Consider the following 15,312-nt stretch of genomic DNA (forward strand, 5'->3'; position numbering starts at 1 on the left):
GTTTAGAATTTGAGTAGATAATGGTATTGACTATTAAGAAGTCAGCAGAGTATACCATGCTCCATTTAAAAGTTTAATAGGCTCAAGAGCTGACAGGACTCATTTACCTGTCCTTTTTTATTCACACCAATAATGCCAGATGAAGGTTCATGAGGAGCAGTTACAAAGATTGTGTCAGCACTAATACGGTTCATATAAATACACACTCCAGATTCTAAGTCATACATGTGAATGTATCCATACTTCGTGATCAGGTAGATAACGCCATGCTTAGTTCCAATCTGCCAAAAATGGAAAGAGAATATTTGAATACAGTTTCAATGTGCGGTCAAGACACAAGCTACTAGACACCTAAGGCAGTGCTATATAGCACAATAGTCTCACTATGTTATTTGGCAAAAGGTGAAGATAGAGCTGTAAGCTCTCCGCCTGCAAGGAAGGCGCATTAACAATCCTGTTGCTCACTTATAGGAGCTGCATGTCTGCAGCAGCAGTGGGCAGAAGACATCCTTCTCCAGGGCAGAAGACACTGGGAGAGAGTAGAAGGGAAGGCATGGGGCAAAGTTGTAAAAAGATTCTTTGCCTGGCTAAGCTAGGATGTTAATTCTGCAAGCTTTAAACAACTGCCTTAAAAGCTTCTATTAACATGAAAACTAGTGCTATCATCTCATGCTTCTTTTCAGGAAGGCAGCCAGACTACAGCAGACAGAAATGTAGTTGTAAAGTTGTGCACCTCTCACTTTAACATTGTCAGCTCAGCTGTCACATGTTAAACATCAGTATTGAGATGGAAGAGAAGTGACAACTGAAATCTTCAAATCCACTTATCCTTTTGGCCAAGAGGCAGATCTTAGACTGGATACCCATGATCATAGAATCAAGTTGTTCAGAATATAGTCATCTGACATTAAACAAATGTATTCTGCTAAACTTGAAAGTACTATATTAGCTAGCAAGTCTACAACTAATGATAGCTAAAAATTTTTAGCACTTTTGCACTATGCAGAGTAATACCTAGTTTCCATTATAAGTTGGATGTTCAGAGAAAAAGAATCTAATCCATCAAGCCATGAGATCTGAGCAAATGAATTTGAGAATTATAGCCACACAAGAAAGTGGAGCTATTCAATGTCACCTTCCAGAAGATTCTAGGGTCAAGGACAATGGCATATCTGTTTCCTTATCACCCCCCGCCCCCGGCCCCCCAGCACCCTTAGAGATCTGATTTGACCTGTTTGGACACAGTAAGCAATGAAGATCTTATGCTGAGACTCTCAAAAAATAAAATCTTTGCCATCTGATTCTCCCCCTTGCTGTTTTTATCTACCCAAGGTATCACAGCTTTATATTGCAAGCTCAAAGGCCATCTTTACTGTTTGTATGGTACCTAATAAGGGGACCCTGATCTAGATCCTCGATTCTCAGATGCCACATTAGTACAGGTTGAACCACTAATGCAGAACTCCTGCCCAGCAACATCTGTAATCTGAAGTGATTTGATAAGTGGTCATCTGCCTTGTGTGTGTGGCTAAGTTTGTTTACTACCACCAGTCCTGTGTGTCAGTGTTCTGTGCAGTTATTTGCCCAAGAAATTTAAGAGCTCAGAAAGCACTAAGTGTTGGCATTACTGCTTGACAATATTGATCTGTGGTCCAGCAAGCTCTCTCATTTGGCACCAATCAGGTCCTGAAGGTGCTGAAATTAGAGATGTACAACCTGTACAGATAGTTACTTTGAAGTCTATACTCCATTGCACTGAAGCTACAAAGTGAAATCCAACATCAAATCCAATATTAGGCTGGTTTTTCACTAAAAAATAAATAGTTGCCTAGGTTTACAGTGGCTGTGTAATATCAAAAACTTAGGTTTGATCCTTTGGGCACTGTTTCCCACATGCACAAAACTGCGTGTGCCCGTGCCTGTCCAAGGTCACCCTTAGAACTCCTTGCAAGGCACAAAGGATTGAACAGGAGGAGCACTCCCATCGACATTGATCCCTGTCTTCACTGCAGAATGTTAACTGCTGCAAAGTTGATTTTAGGTACTCAACACTCCCAATAAATGCAAATGTAGACTTAGGCTCAACAATGAAGTGTTTCCTTATTCCTCAAATTAAGTTTTGGAATATAGCACTATTCCTGTCGCATGTATGTTGACCAGTGGTTTTGTTTTTTTTTTTTTTTTATAAGCCAGGTTTTGGAGTTAGACAAGACTTCGTGAGTTACTGAGCAATCTCAACTGATTTGGGTATGAAGGAACAGTACTTGCTAACTGATCCAAGATAAGGAAAACATGAAAGTCCTCAAAAGCACAGATTAGGCTTCCATCCCCAAGTCCTAAAAAAGATCACAGCAAGTTTGTAATTGGACAGGTGGGAGAATTCTGGAACACATGTATGGGGGTAAAAGAAACCGGAGTTTATGCATCCAGTTAGGTGCTTTTTATGGTTTTTTTTTTTTTAAACTTGGGTTTGTATTTGTACTACTAAAGAGTTAACTGACCAAGGATGTACTTGTTGCATTATGGAAGAATAAATCCACAACTGACACAGGTCTAGCATACACTCTTGAACACCTTACCTGCATTGCCACAGGGAAGTCTGTCTGAGCTTCCGGAGGGAAAAACACATCAACAGCTTTCTTTACAAAGGGCTGGTTTCCAGCAGCTGGTTGACCTACTTCAATTATATGCAGCTGGGAAGAGGGAATTGCACATCACCAAGACAAGTTAAGCAGAGTCACGGTATGAAACAAGTTGATCCCCTATCCAATCAGTGCTACCCAACAAACAAACAGTCTACAGACCAGGCAACTCACTCACTGTTTCAATATCTTTTGCCAACTTACCCTAGAAGATTCAGCCAATATTCCCGATTCTAGAACTTTAGTTGTTTAAGATGCTTTTTAATAATGAACTTTGAACGTGGGAGCATCTGTGCTTGAGAACTGCTTTTCACTTCCCAAAATTAGTCACTAAGTACACCACTGTTTGAAGACCCGACTGCTGCCACTACTTGGCTTAGCAGTTTCAGATGTACTCAATCTTGAACAGTTTGTCAGAGAGCAAGGTTTATTATGGTCAGGTTCTCAAGATTTCAGTGCAAAAAGCAAAAAAAAAAAAAAAAAAAACACAAACATTTTTCTGGGGCTGTTCCACCTGGTAAGAGAGACTACCAAAATGTTACTCAACTCATTAGAGCCCAGTAATTCTCTCCATTCTACAGGGCAGCTTGGCAAGTGTGCGCATCTGTTTTGATCTTTTGGAAAATTTGATCAGAACTCTACCAATCTTTAAGGCACAAGAATGAGAACCTGACTTCTGCCACAATACTGGGGACTCCAGTTTTAAAATTTTCGATAAGGATGCAGTATTTATAAATGGACATCAATTTAAGGTGTGCAAGGGAGCAAGTGACCTTGTTCAACTGAGAACCATGCTATAAGCTACACATTTATTCAAATGTATAATCAAAAATGCCTTTGGTTCGAGATGTCACTGCTTTCATTATTTGTTTAGTTCCTTAGGAAAAAAGTCAGAGGACTAAATCGTGGGTGCTGCTTACTTTACAGTAAGCCATAATGCTTTGAATGAACAACCACTTAAAAAAAAAAATATCACTGTTGACTTTCCTAAGTGCAACCTTACTGAAGTCAGTTGAACTTAGTTAACTGTACAAGAAGAAAGCCCCCCCAATAAGTATTTAATGGGTCTTAATCTGTAAAGCTTCCCATGGTAATGGAAAGCTTACGTGACGGATAATTTGCATTAGCTTGAAGATGGTTAATAGGGTTTACACATTTTACCTTTCCTCCTGCAGGACTCCGCACAGCAAAACAGAAGAGCGTGGAAGGCTTGGAGTTTCCTTCTATTTTGAATTCTGCAAAGGCTGCTGCATGACCCTCAATAGGTTGGGAAACCTTCCGATCAACTGAGTACAACTGCATTGCACCAACCACACGGTTTTGCTAATTGACATGGGAAGAGGGGGAAGGAGAAAGAGAAAAGTGGAGTTTTTTGTTAAGGGTAGCTTCTCTACAGTAACTAAACATGCTTTTAGCACAATAGTGAAGCCAAAAAACCTAACCCCAAAACATTACTATACTACCTCAGAAAGGCTAAGAAAGCTTTTAAATGGGAAATAGTTAAAGTTTAAGTAACTACAGTCAGTATGTTAGCCAAAACAAGTTCTTGTTTCATTACTATCCCCTTTTTCTGGGCCGCCCACCAATTTTATGCCTTCATTCACAATTCACCTTCTGTACACTATTCCAAAGAGGCCCTTACCTGGGCAGAAATTCCAATCAGGAGCAGCCATTTTTGGTTGTCATCTGTCCTGTAGTTGATGATTTGGCAGCCTGCAAGACTAGCATGCCTGTCAAACGTCTTTTGGGGCTGAGATTCTCCCTCCATGCTCCAATGGAACACTGCCGTCTCTGTCACCAAGGCAACTGTGTTCACCGATATCCATTTCCAGAAGATGACTTCTTCTGCCATAGTATGGGCTTTCATCTTACTTTTCATCTCAATGTTAAAAATCTGAAGTGTCTTCCCAGCTGGTATCAGAGATACAAAAGAATCAGACCTCTAGACATGAAAATTATACTCAGCCCTCTTGTCTGCATGAATTGCAGGCATGTTTGGCACAACTTAGCTACAATGAGCTAGTGCTTCACTTTAACTATTCCAATAAAGATGAGGAATAGTGATTAAGTTGCCATGGCTTTGCTCCAGCAGAACTACCTCAGCAAAAGAATAGGTTAGGTCAGTTACCTCATGACAAATGCTGCACCACACAGACCGAATATTTATTTCTGAAGAGGCAAGGGACACTTTCCAGCAAGTTATTTTTATATTCGTGCATGCAAAAAAGTTTATTTTGTTTCAATGGAAACGCAGACAAGTCCTGACTTGTCTAGTGAGCCCAGTCTTGCCTTGAACAGGGAATAAAATAATCTTGATGAGGAATTTGAAAGTCACAAGTGTCTACAGCTACAGCAATAAAGTTTTGCACATGTATATTTCCCTTTTGAACATTCTGTAGTATTCAGTGAACTAGTAGTTCTGACATTGCAACAGTCAGCTTTATAACTGGTACAATACTAATATTAGGCACCTAAGATTTAGGTTGTATTTCATGATTCCTACTGAAATTGTGTACATTGCTAGCATGCCTCCACTTACTTTGTATTTCCTCACATTAGGAAGTTCAGAGTAAAGTTTATAGTAGTGTCAAAAGTTGACCCTAGCAGCTACTTCAAAAGAAAGCTTGCTTTTAAAAAAGGTAGGGAGGCTCTCCATGTATAGTTTAAGTGATCAAATTGAATTTTTGCTACAGGTTGTGCCTCCTTCAGGCCTTGAGGAGGGGGTTGCCAGACAAGAGGAGGTCAGGCCAGGTGCCTGGAAGGGCTGCCCACACTGTTGGGCTTCCCCCCACCCCCAGCAACAGAGCTACCACAAGGCTGCTGCATTCCCCCTAGGCAGGGGTCCCTTGGGCTTCAGGTAGGGATTCGTGCCCCAGCCTCCCAGCCACAGGGCTGCCAAGTCCCCCTGCTGCTGGTGTTGCCAGTGGGAACCTGGCTCCCCAGCTGTGGCTGCTGGCAGGGCTTTGCACCCCCAGCAGCTTCTCACTACAGGGTTGTTGGAACCAGCTGCTCTCTGCTCTGGCAACATGCATTGTCCTGATGCAGGAGGCATATTGCCAGATGACAGAGTGCCAGACAATGGAGTTTCAGCCTGTACACTTGTCTTGGAGTGAATTATGGTTGCTGTCTTCCTGAAGGTCTCCTCACATGAGGAATCTTTAATGTGGAGACTGCAGAATAATCCTGGACAGTTGTTAACACTATGCATCTGCCTGTATGCCACCTGACAGGAAGAGTTACAGTTCTGTAGTAAAAAAAGTGACTTTCATGACTAAACTAGCCCTGCTTCAAGGCCATAGAAGTTGACCCAGCTTCTATTAGCTTAGAAGCTAACACATTTTCACTCTACCCAGGCACAAAACAGAACATTCCCATTTAGAAGGGCAAAATTAGCATGGTAGATCCATCCTGGAAAACAGGCTAGCAAATGCCTTGTTACCTCATGCAGTTCCCTAGTAAGACTGGTTTTACTTACCTACAAGAAGTAACACACAGGCATTAAAAACCAATGTGAAATTAACCAAATCAGATTAGGCCATAAGGCTTTAGATAATATTATGGAGCTGCAAGTTGATTCACATTCCAATAAGAGGGTTGATAACATTTGTTATGGTGTTAGCTAGCAGGCACTAATGGAAATTCTTCTGCACCCCACATAAGAAGTTAAACTACAGACTGGAGCCACACACCAATGCCTAGGACAGGGGTGAGCAAAGTCGTAGGCAGGCCTCCTCCAGGGGTGTGAAATTTCCAGGGGAGGGGGGAGAAGGGGGCATGACTGGCAGCTGGTGCCATGCTCATCCATTTCATGTAAAATGCTTGAGTGTTCGTGTATTGATATTTACCTAACTAATTATGAAATTATACATACATTCATTCATATGGGGGGGGGGGGGGGGACTTTTATTTCTTACACATGCCAAAAGGTAACTAAAATTTCCATGGGTTTGGATTAAATTAGACAAACTTGGAGGGGTGGGAAGCGGGGAAACTAATTGCAGGAATTAAAATTAAGGCCAGATGTAAAAGAAGTTTGCTCATCCCTGGTCTAAAGTATGACTACTGCATAAGTATTGGCTTTTTGGAAGCAATACCAGATGTAGCTGATAGTTCTTGGACTGTCAGTTTATTCCCACCCCTTCCCCTTATGAGCTTCCTTTAATAAAATGGATACTCAACATGAATGTCAGCTTACAATAGCCAGAGCAACCCTAACTATTTACAAGGTAAAGCTATCAGAAAGCATGGCAAGAATATTGTCAAACAAGACATTGGTCAAAGAGACTAATTTTTTAACCAGAAGGCTTAAAAATTGTTTCAGAGCTTTGTGTAGCTAAATACTAGAAGCCCTATCCATGATAGGAAGGCTGATACCTGGGGCTCTCCCTGAAGATTCCAGAAGAAATATGAGAATGCAGAGACTTCAAGAAGCCAATTATCTTCTGCATATGTATGTTCTAGATCTCCTCTAGCAGAAGCTGCTAAGCAGTAATGAAAGCATCCTACTCTCACCAGCCCCCTACTGGTAACTTCAGTTTCCCATTTAGCAGGGCTACAGAGATGGATTAATTCCTATATCCTCAACTGAAGCTAATTAGCAGGATTAAGGCAAAATAGTTTTACTCATGGAATCTTTGTATACTAAGGAAGGACACCCAAATCTTCTGGGCTTTTAAGTTTTCAGCTCAAGTCATCCTGGCATCACTACTTCAAAGTGGGGGAATTGGATTATCTATGCCTAAAGTGCATCTTTAATGTCCACTTCTCAAAGCATTTATGAATATAAAACTTAAACCTCTTTAGTTTGGCACCCTCAGGACTTTACCAGTGCCAAGTGAGAATTTGCTGGATCATGGGAGGTCAATATTGTCCAGCAGCATTGACTCTTCCTCTGCTTAGGCATTTTGGGTACATTACAGCCAATTAACTGCACAGAACACAGCCAGGACTTGTGGCTGTACACAAAACCTCTTGGGAAACTTGGCCACTCCTATGTGGTCATCCACGTAACTAAAAATCATGTCAGATTAGAGAGGTTCTAACTACTATGCTTCAGCATTTGAAATAGTACTTGTTTTAGAAGTGCAGACTACTCAGCTAATTGATCCCTGGGTCTAATGGACAAGTTGAGTTGTGCAATCATGCTATTTCTTAAAATGAAATAGACTTCTCATTCTCTGCCCCTCCCCAAACACTCCCTGTGTTGCAGGACTGGGCAGTGCATAACAGACTTGTTTACCAGTGCCCTCTTTTCTTGGGTGTCTAGCACTGCATTAGAGGTAGGCTGGATCATAATGAAAAAACCAAATACTGTACTAAAAGTAGCACTAATCGGTCTAATAATTTTCTGCTCTGGGGACTTTTAATACTTGCTTCTACCCTAAGATTTTTGCTTTTCTACTTGAGTCTCCCATGTACTGGAAGGAAGGCAGACATTATCTTACTTGTCTAGGGCTATGTCTACATTAGCCCCAAACTTCAAAATGGCCATACAAATGGCCATTTTGAAGTTTACTAATGAAGTGTTGAAATGCATATTCAGCACTTCGTTAGCATGCAGGCAGCCACAGCACTTTGAAATTGACGTGCCTCATCCCGATGGGGCTCCTTTTCAAAAGGACCCCAGCTACTTCGAAGTCCCCTTATACCCATGAGCTGACTTCGAAGTAGCTGGGGTCCTTTTGAAAAGGAGCCCCGTCGGGACGAGGCACGTCAATTTCAAAGTGCCGTGGCTGCCTGCATGCTAACGAAGCGCTGAATATGCATTTCAACACTTCATTAGTAAACTTCAAAATGGCCATTTTGAAGTTTGGGGCTAGTATAGACATGGCCTAGGACTGATAGTGAATTTAAACAAATTTTCACTTTAGGGCCAAAATGCAAACTTTAAGAGTAATGCCTTGGAGGATACTATCTGCCATGCAGTTCACTTTAACAAAATTCAGACTGGCAGCCAGTCTACTTATAGGAAAAAAAAGTTGCCTACCACACATGAAACAATTTTACAGAAGTTTAAGTTAGAGCATGAAATTGCATTTTTACATTCCCATGATTAAATGTCGGGAAATGCCTTCTGAAAACACTTTGCCATTTGGTCCAAGGTATTGTAAAAAGTGCTTTGTGGCACTGAACATAACGAGAGATAGCTACAAGGACAAAAAAAAAGTGTCATACTTAGCACACTAGGGGAATGTCACATGCAATCCAGAAATGCAAGTTGTATTCATGTTTACCACAATCCATAAATTGCTAAATATTAGAAATCTCATTTCCCACTGGAGATTGAGATTGTACATGGTTGCTCAGTAGTTCTCACATTATGAGCAGCCACCAGTCATGGTTCATTACCTTTTTCATAAAAGGCATGTTATGTAACAGCTTAGACTGCCATCTTCACAAACTATCAGCAGGGAAAGTTTTGCATGTTTCACCCCTTTAGCTAGACAGTCAAGTATTAAACATGGGCTAAAGTCTGACCTAAGTTTACATTTTCAGGGCACTGGATTTCTCTTTTTAAATGATAGATTCACATTGCTATAATTTGTGTACCGTTGTCCAAGGATAGCTAGACAAGAGACCCCCTTGTCATTAGCTAACATCTTTCCTCCCTGCCCCAGACATCCAGTCTGGAGATATGGAATCTCCCACAAGCCTGCAGGGCCCTAAACATTAAAACAAGTCTATCTAGTACATTGTCACCACACACTGAGTGAGCTAACATGGCCTTAACAGACGTGTAATTACACACACTGTAGTAGCAGGACAATATTACTTCTGGGTAAGTAATGTTGCTAAAAATAAAGCTAGACTGTTAGAAGCTGATGACACTAAACCAATTTCACAACTATTTATCCCACAAAAGCTCACCACCTAATAAGTTATTTTGTTAGGTCCTTACTGGACTGTTTTGTTTTGAGTGTATCTGTTACAAATCAGTAGGTTAGCTTCAGTCAAGGACAGGCTAGTAGTTTTAAGCGCTGGATGAAGTTACTACTACAACTACTACTACACAGGATGCACTTTCCTTGCCAACAGGTTGCTTTACAGGGGGTCCAAGATTATAATTAAGGAGAACGTTCTAATCAATGTGCTACTGAACAGCAAGATAATACCAATTTAAAAAGTCTATTGTTCAGCATCTCTGCCCAGCTCTCATACATGGAGACTAGTCACAGTAGTCTGAAGGAAATCATGCAGCAGCTGAAATATTTTGACTCCAGCTCAAATTGGAACTGGTTTATATGCTTTTGAAGACAGCCTTGGCCTCAAGTCTAGGCTGACAGAAAAACCATGAACTGGATTTCAGAAACATTTCTTGGACCCCCAGATATCACCATGACTTCTCAGACTAAATATCACACTTAGGCAGAAGTTACTAGCACACAAGACACCATGCTAGCAAAAGGTCTCTCATAAAAGTATTTGACAGTTTTGTCTATCAATTGTACTACAATTACATACATAACATTGGTCTCCTTTAATTGGTACAGTCAATAGCCAAAGGCACATCAATGAATTGATGTTTTCTTCCTGGTGCACTTACTAAACTGAGGATTCAAATTCCCAATTCGCTCTAATTACAGCTCAAATTACTATTTGTAAAAAGCTCATTACTTTTTATGAGATTTGACCATTTTGTACTAATAAACATGAAATGTCAGTACAAATTGACTCACCATCTGTTTAAGACAAGAATGCAGGAAGAAAAGTACAGAGTCAGTAACAGTGTGAAGCAGTTATTTCAAGATTAAAACACCAGTAAGCTTGCAAGTTTTTTTTTTTTTTTTTTTTTTTAAACATATATAAAGACAGGCTGGGAAGCCTCCAACTCCATGATGCTCTGGTAGCTTGTGAAGCAATACCCAGAAAACTAAGAGCAATTAAACTAGCTTAAAACTGTTGCTAAAACCTCCTTTGCAAGAGTTTTATAGATTCTGCATTTACAGTTTTAGCTGCAGAGACAATTTCCACTTAAAGTGACAGAAGTCACATGAATTAAGAGTATTTATACAAGTACTTAAGCTTACAATAAGCTACTGCCTTCCCTTATGTGTCATTAACATTAAAGTATAAAATATCTGGCAATATTTGACACTAGCACACATTGTACTTCACTATATTTTTAAAAGCTGTACAGTTCTTCCACCTGCAGATTTATTAGCCTGCAACAGTCTGACTTTTCTATGCATATTCTGTGAAGCTCACATGAGCATTGGCACTTTCCAGATTGGTTGAAATGGAATCTAGAAGTCTATGGACTCTCCATAGCCAATGCCCTTAGAGTTTCAGGATGGAATGCAGTCATGCATTTCTGCAGAGGAATTAGCTTTCTACCGTGCTGTGTATGCAAACTGAGCTCAACTCTTAAATCAAAAGGGGTGGAGACTATAACCACGATTGCACAGTCAAGAAATTTGAGAAGCTCAAATCCTGCATAAAATTAAGCTTCAGTACAGAAACATCCACCTTTTGGCTGAATGCACGATAGCTACCACTGAAGCCAGTATTGACTCACCTTTTAGAGCAATGACTTTAGAAGCTGGATTCATGATGGCACTTTCTGCAGAAATTGGACGTCTGATAGCTGTAGTAGGATCACTCATATCTATTATGACTACTTGTGCTTGTTCGCCTACTTTCTCTCTGATGCAGATAAATTTATCAGATTCCATTGTTAGGGTGCTGAATCCAATGTTGGCTGGGTTAATTCCCAGGTTTTGGAGCTAAAGAAAAGAGAAAGTTGTTTATGCTTTGACAAGTACTTGTTCATACAAGACATCAGCTTATTAAACTTCTCTGGAAAGGGGAGGCATTTCTCTTTACTCAAAAGAAAGAAGTAGAACACCAGATACAGCAGTTTGAAGAGAATCCCCATTAACAAGTGTTGTTTTGGGGAACTCTTCCCATGAAGGCTGATCAAACACTATAGACATTTTTAAAATTAAGAGTAGTTTAAATTTGTTTCAAAGTTCTGAAACTCTGACTCAGTTTAACTCTTATCCCAAATTGGCAGAGAAAATGACAAGTGTCAAATTACTGGAATTTCCTGTGAGATGCAAGCTATTTTATGAACAGTTCTATGGGATATTGTGAACCGAGGCAAGTGATGTTTTGTAGTAATAAGCTCAGTATTTTGGAGCTAGACTGTAGTAGTCTTATCTATTATGAAGACCTGACATTCTCCAATACAAAGCTCACACCAAGTCCCTCCCCAGACCTGAAAAGCTTGGTGTGGATCAAAAACTTGTAATTCCACTAACAGGAATTGGTCCAAAGGAACCCCACAAAAAGTAGAGTACAAATCAGAACTCCGACAGGGAGAATCAGTTGACTGAGCATCAAATTGTATAGTTTTCATTCAAGATGCAGAAGTGAGGGGGTGGGGAAAATGTAAGTTAACATGTAATTTCACTTACATGGGCATTACTATTCAATCAGTATTCTATATTTAGTGGAGAGCTTATGGAGCTGCTATAACAGAGAAAATAGTGGAATCATCTTGTCCCTCAAGGGAGTGTGGGCCTTTATACTTACCAGTCCCCCAAAACCTAAAGATCCATTAGTATAGCGATTAAAGCTTTTACTAGCACAAAACTATGCCATTCAGCTATAGAGCAGGGGCAGGCAAAAGCCACAGCCTGGACCTGGCCTGCTCATGTCCTCCAGCCCAGTGGGACCCCAGGCCAGGCTTCCTCCATGTTGCACTCCCAACCCATGCTGCTCAAAGTGGTCAGCTGATGGAGCCATGAGCATTTCTGCATGCTGCACCCCCCCACATAGAGGGTGCCTCCACATGCTGCTCCTGCCCCCAGCACAATCTTCACAGTTCCCCATCGGTCAGAAACTGGCCAATGGGAGCTGCCTGGGCCATGCCTTTAGGCACAAGCAGCCCATGGAATGTCTTCTTTCCCCCAGGGCACAGGGTACACATATAAACACATGGCCCCAGAAGTGGGGGCTAGGTAGGCAGGGAGCCTGCCCCAGGGTCTTTCTGGGCCACTGACCAGGAGCAACCTAGGTAAGTGCCCCCAAACCAGAGCCTGCACCTTGTCCTCTCCCCCAAACTCCTTGCCCTGGACACAACCCTTGTTCAGATTCTGCATCCCAATCCACTGTCCTAAGGCACAAAAACCCTCTTTCACCCAAAGATCTCCCTCCTAGACACTATATCCCACTCCTTTCTGCACCCAGCCTAAACTACAGATATCATTCCTCCTGCATAGGAAAGTGCAGCATTTGACCATTTGCCAAAATCTTGGAGTGGCTCCAGCCCTTCCTAATAAAATATTATTGCCCAACCTGCTATAAAGTCTGTTCCTGGAATGCTACCTTTGGTACGAGGCTCCTTATTACCAGTATGACATATGAAGGTGCTGAAAAAAGCAAAAAGTTAGGAACTTGGGCTTTAATAAGCAGAGGACATAGTACAATTATTTAAAGTTGAATGTCAGAGTGGTACAGACACAAGATAGTACAAGAAAAGGATAACTCTCCCTGCCCCCCACCCCCACCCCCCTGGAGCACCATGGGCAAGGGGGCTCCAGACAGACCAGAATAGCCCTGTCCACAGCAGCCCTAGAAGGCAGAAGGTGACTGGCTAGGGACTTGAGCACTCCCACCCTAGAGCTGCTGCAGAGGGGTGCTGCTCCAACCAAAGCACCCTTGCCCATGGTGCTCCTGGGCTGAGCTGCTATGGAGATGGGGTGTGCTCTGGCCTGGCTGGACAGCCCACCCAGGGTGGGGCCCATGGGCTAGGATGCTCCAGCTAGGCTGAAGGAGGCCTAGTCCACAGCAGGAAGGAGCTCTTCAGATGGGATGAAGTGGCCTCCCTAGTTACCTCCCCTGCCCATGTGATCATTTAACCAGTTAAACTTAAGGATTAACAAAACAAGATTTTACATCCATCCCTACCCACAACCATAACAGGGAGGCACTACTGCAGAAAAGGCACCTTCTCCAAATTCTCTATCCTCTACACCTTGCTATCTCTAACAGCATGGGCTTACCTTAGCTAGGAGAAGTGTGCCCCTCCCTCAGCTCAACTAGAGTTGCCATGGCTGGCAGACATGTCTCTCACCGGCTCAGAGCTGCTGCAGTGGAGTAGAGAGGAGCCTTCTATCCCACTTGTACCCAGACTGCACCCCCAAATCTCCTCCGACCCCAGCCAAGCCCCCTTCCACACTCTGAACCCCTTGCCCTTCTATGTGCGTTGTGTTATGTGTGCAAATTTGTGGTTCATGTGTCAAATCTCCACACTGGGGCACATAGTTCATTCTACATGTGTTTAAGGATGATCACAAAACTTACAGTTTTTGGTAAGTGTTAAGTATTAGTTTGCCTTGGAAAGGTTCATAATTCCTGGCCTAAAGCATATGGAATGTGAAATATTAGTGCAAATTGAAGACAACTATTTGAATCTTAAATACCTACTACAGTGCCAGCATATTACATGAGGCTGATTGTATACAGTTTGTAAGTGGCAGAGTGCTGAAACTGGACCTCTACATACCAGCTAAGTTCTGGTGACACCTTTTTATTAGTCACTAAATCCTACTGACAGCTTCATTAATAAAAATGGTGAAGCTCTGCATTTTTTTTTTTTTCAAATCCAAACGTGGTGGCTTTAAGCAAGCTCCCAACCTCACTGGAGCTTGAGGGGGGGAGGGGAAGCAGCTCATCTACTGGTTCACATGCTGATGAAAATTGGATTGCATACTGCTCTTGGCACCTGTGCCAAGGGTTGCCGACACCTATTTTAGACCAATGTCTTAAGAAAAAAGCCACAGAACACCAGACTATTTTTAAATGCAGAACACCTATGAATTTAAAAAAAAACAAAAAAAAAACCAAACCCCCCCCCCCCCCACACCACATTGTCAAAACACAAAAAACCTCTTCTACCACAGCAACATATACAGCAAAACCAGAACAAAGTAGGTTTTATCAGGCATCAAAGCAATGAAACAGTAACGTTCTGTTTTTAAAGATCTACACCAGTGTATGATAAAGGCATCAGATGCTCCAGCACACCTGTGAGCCGTTCACAGAACAGTGTTCCAGAGTATAGTTTAAGAAACACTGCTTTAGACATGACTTCTTAAGCAGCTTGCTCCTGGGCACAAGGGTAAGGATTAGAACTGCAGAGTTCTGCTTCTTGTCACATGCTCTGATGTGGACTATGCTCCTCTTAGTGTATAGGGAGGAATCCCTGGTCATGCTACATAGATAGCCAGGCAGATACTTCCATAGTCTAATGGCTGAACTATGAGTTAGAAAAAACTGGACTATTTCTGTGCAGAGAGTCTTTAAGACAGTTCCAAATAAGCAATAGTGTACATTTTCTTGAGCATTTCACATCAAGCTTCCATAATTTACCCAAACCAGAAGAGTACCAGCTTAAAAAAAGTGCACTTTGCCTATGATTTCACTTGTTATTTCTATAACACAACCTGTAGCATTAATGCAGCACTCAATTTTCATGTCTCCATATATTCCCCTTCTTACCATCTTCTTGGTTTTGTATCTTGTAAAAAGTTTAACTCCACTGTTTGCTTGTACCATGTGCTATTCTTCATAGGGTATTTCCTCTACTGCTACTGCCACCGCCTTCTTCCCCCTCCTGCCCTTTGAGCACATTCTTCATGAGAAGACTCCCATTAACCATCTAGCC

General features: G+C 41.7%; 1 protein-coding gene across 5 annotated transcripts in view; it reads right to left on the bottom strand.

Moving 5' to 3' along the window:
- CLTCL1 (clathrin heavy chain like 1) overlaps window positions 1-15,312 on the bottom strand; it is a 58,684-nt gene that overhangs the window by 30,829 nt on the left and 12,543 nt on the right. For all 5 annotated transcript variants that reach the window (XR_012647965.1, XR_012647964.1, XM_075012279.1 and 2 more), the window contains exons 2-6: window positions 11,158-11,365; window positions 4,285-4,553; window positions 3,804-3,965; window positions 2,580-2,693; window positions 108-281 (exon numbers count right to left, since the gene is read on the bottom strand). Coding sequence is in view for 3 of the 5 variants with exons in the window: in XM_075012279.1 (XP_074868380.1) it covers window positions 108-281; window positions 2,580-2,693; window positions 3,804-3,965; window positions 4,285-4,553; window positions 11,158-11,365 (927 nt within the window). In the remaining 2 variants the exon portion in view is untranslated. The remainder of the gene's footprint in view (window positions 1-107; window positions 282-2,579; window positions 2,694-3,803; window positions 3,966-4,284; window positions 4,554-11,157; window positions 11,366-15,312) is intronic.

Source organism: Carettochelys insculpta, chromosome 18 (assembly GCF_033958435.1).
Source record: "Carettochelys insculpta isolate YL-2023 chromosome 18, ASM3395843v1, whole genome shotgun sequence".
In the NCBI taxonomy this organism is placed as follows: domain Eukaryota; kingdom Metazoa; phylum Chordata; order Testudines; family Carettochelyidae; genus Carettochelys; species Carettochelys insculpta.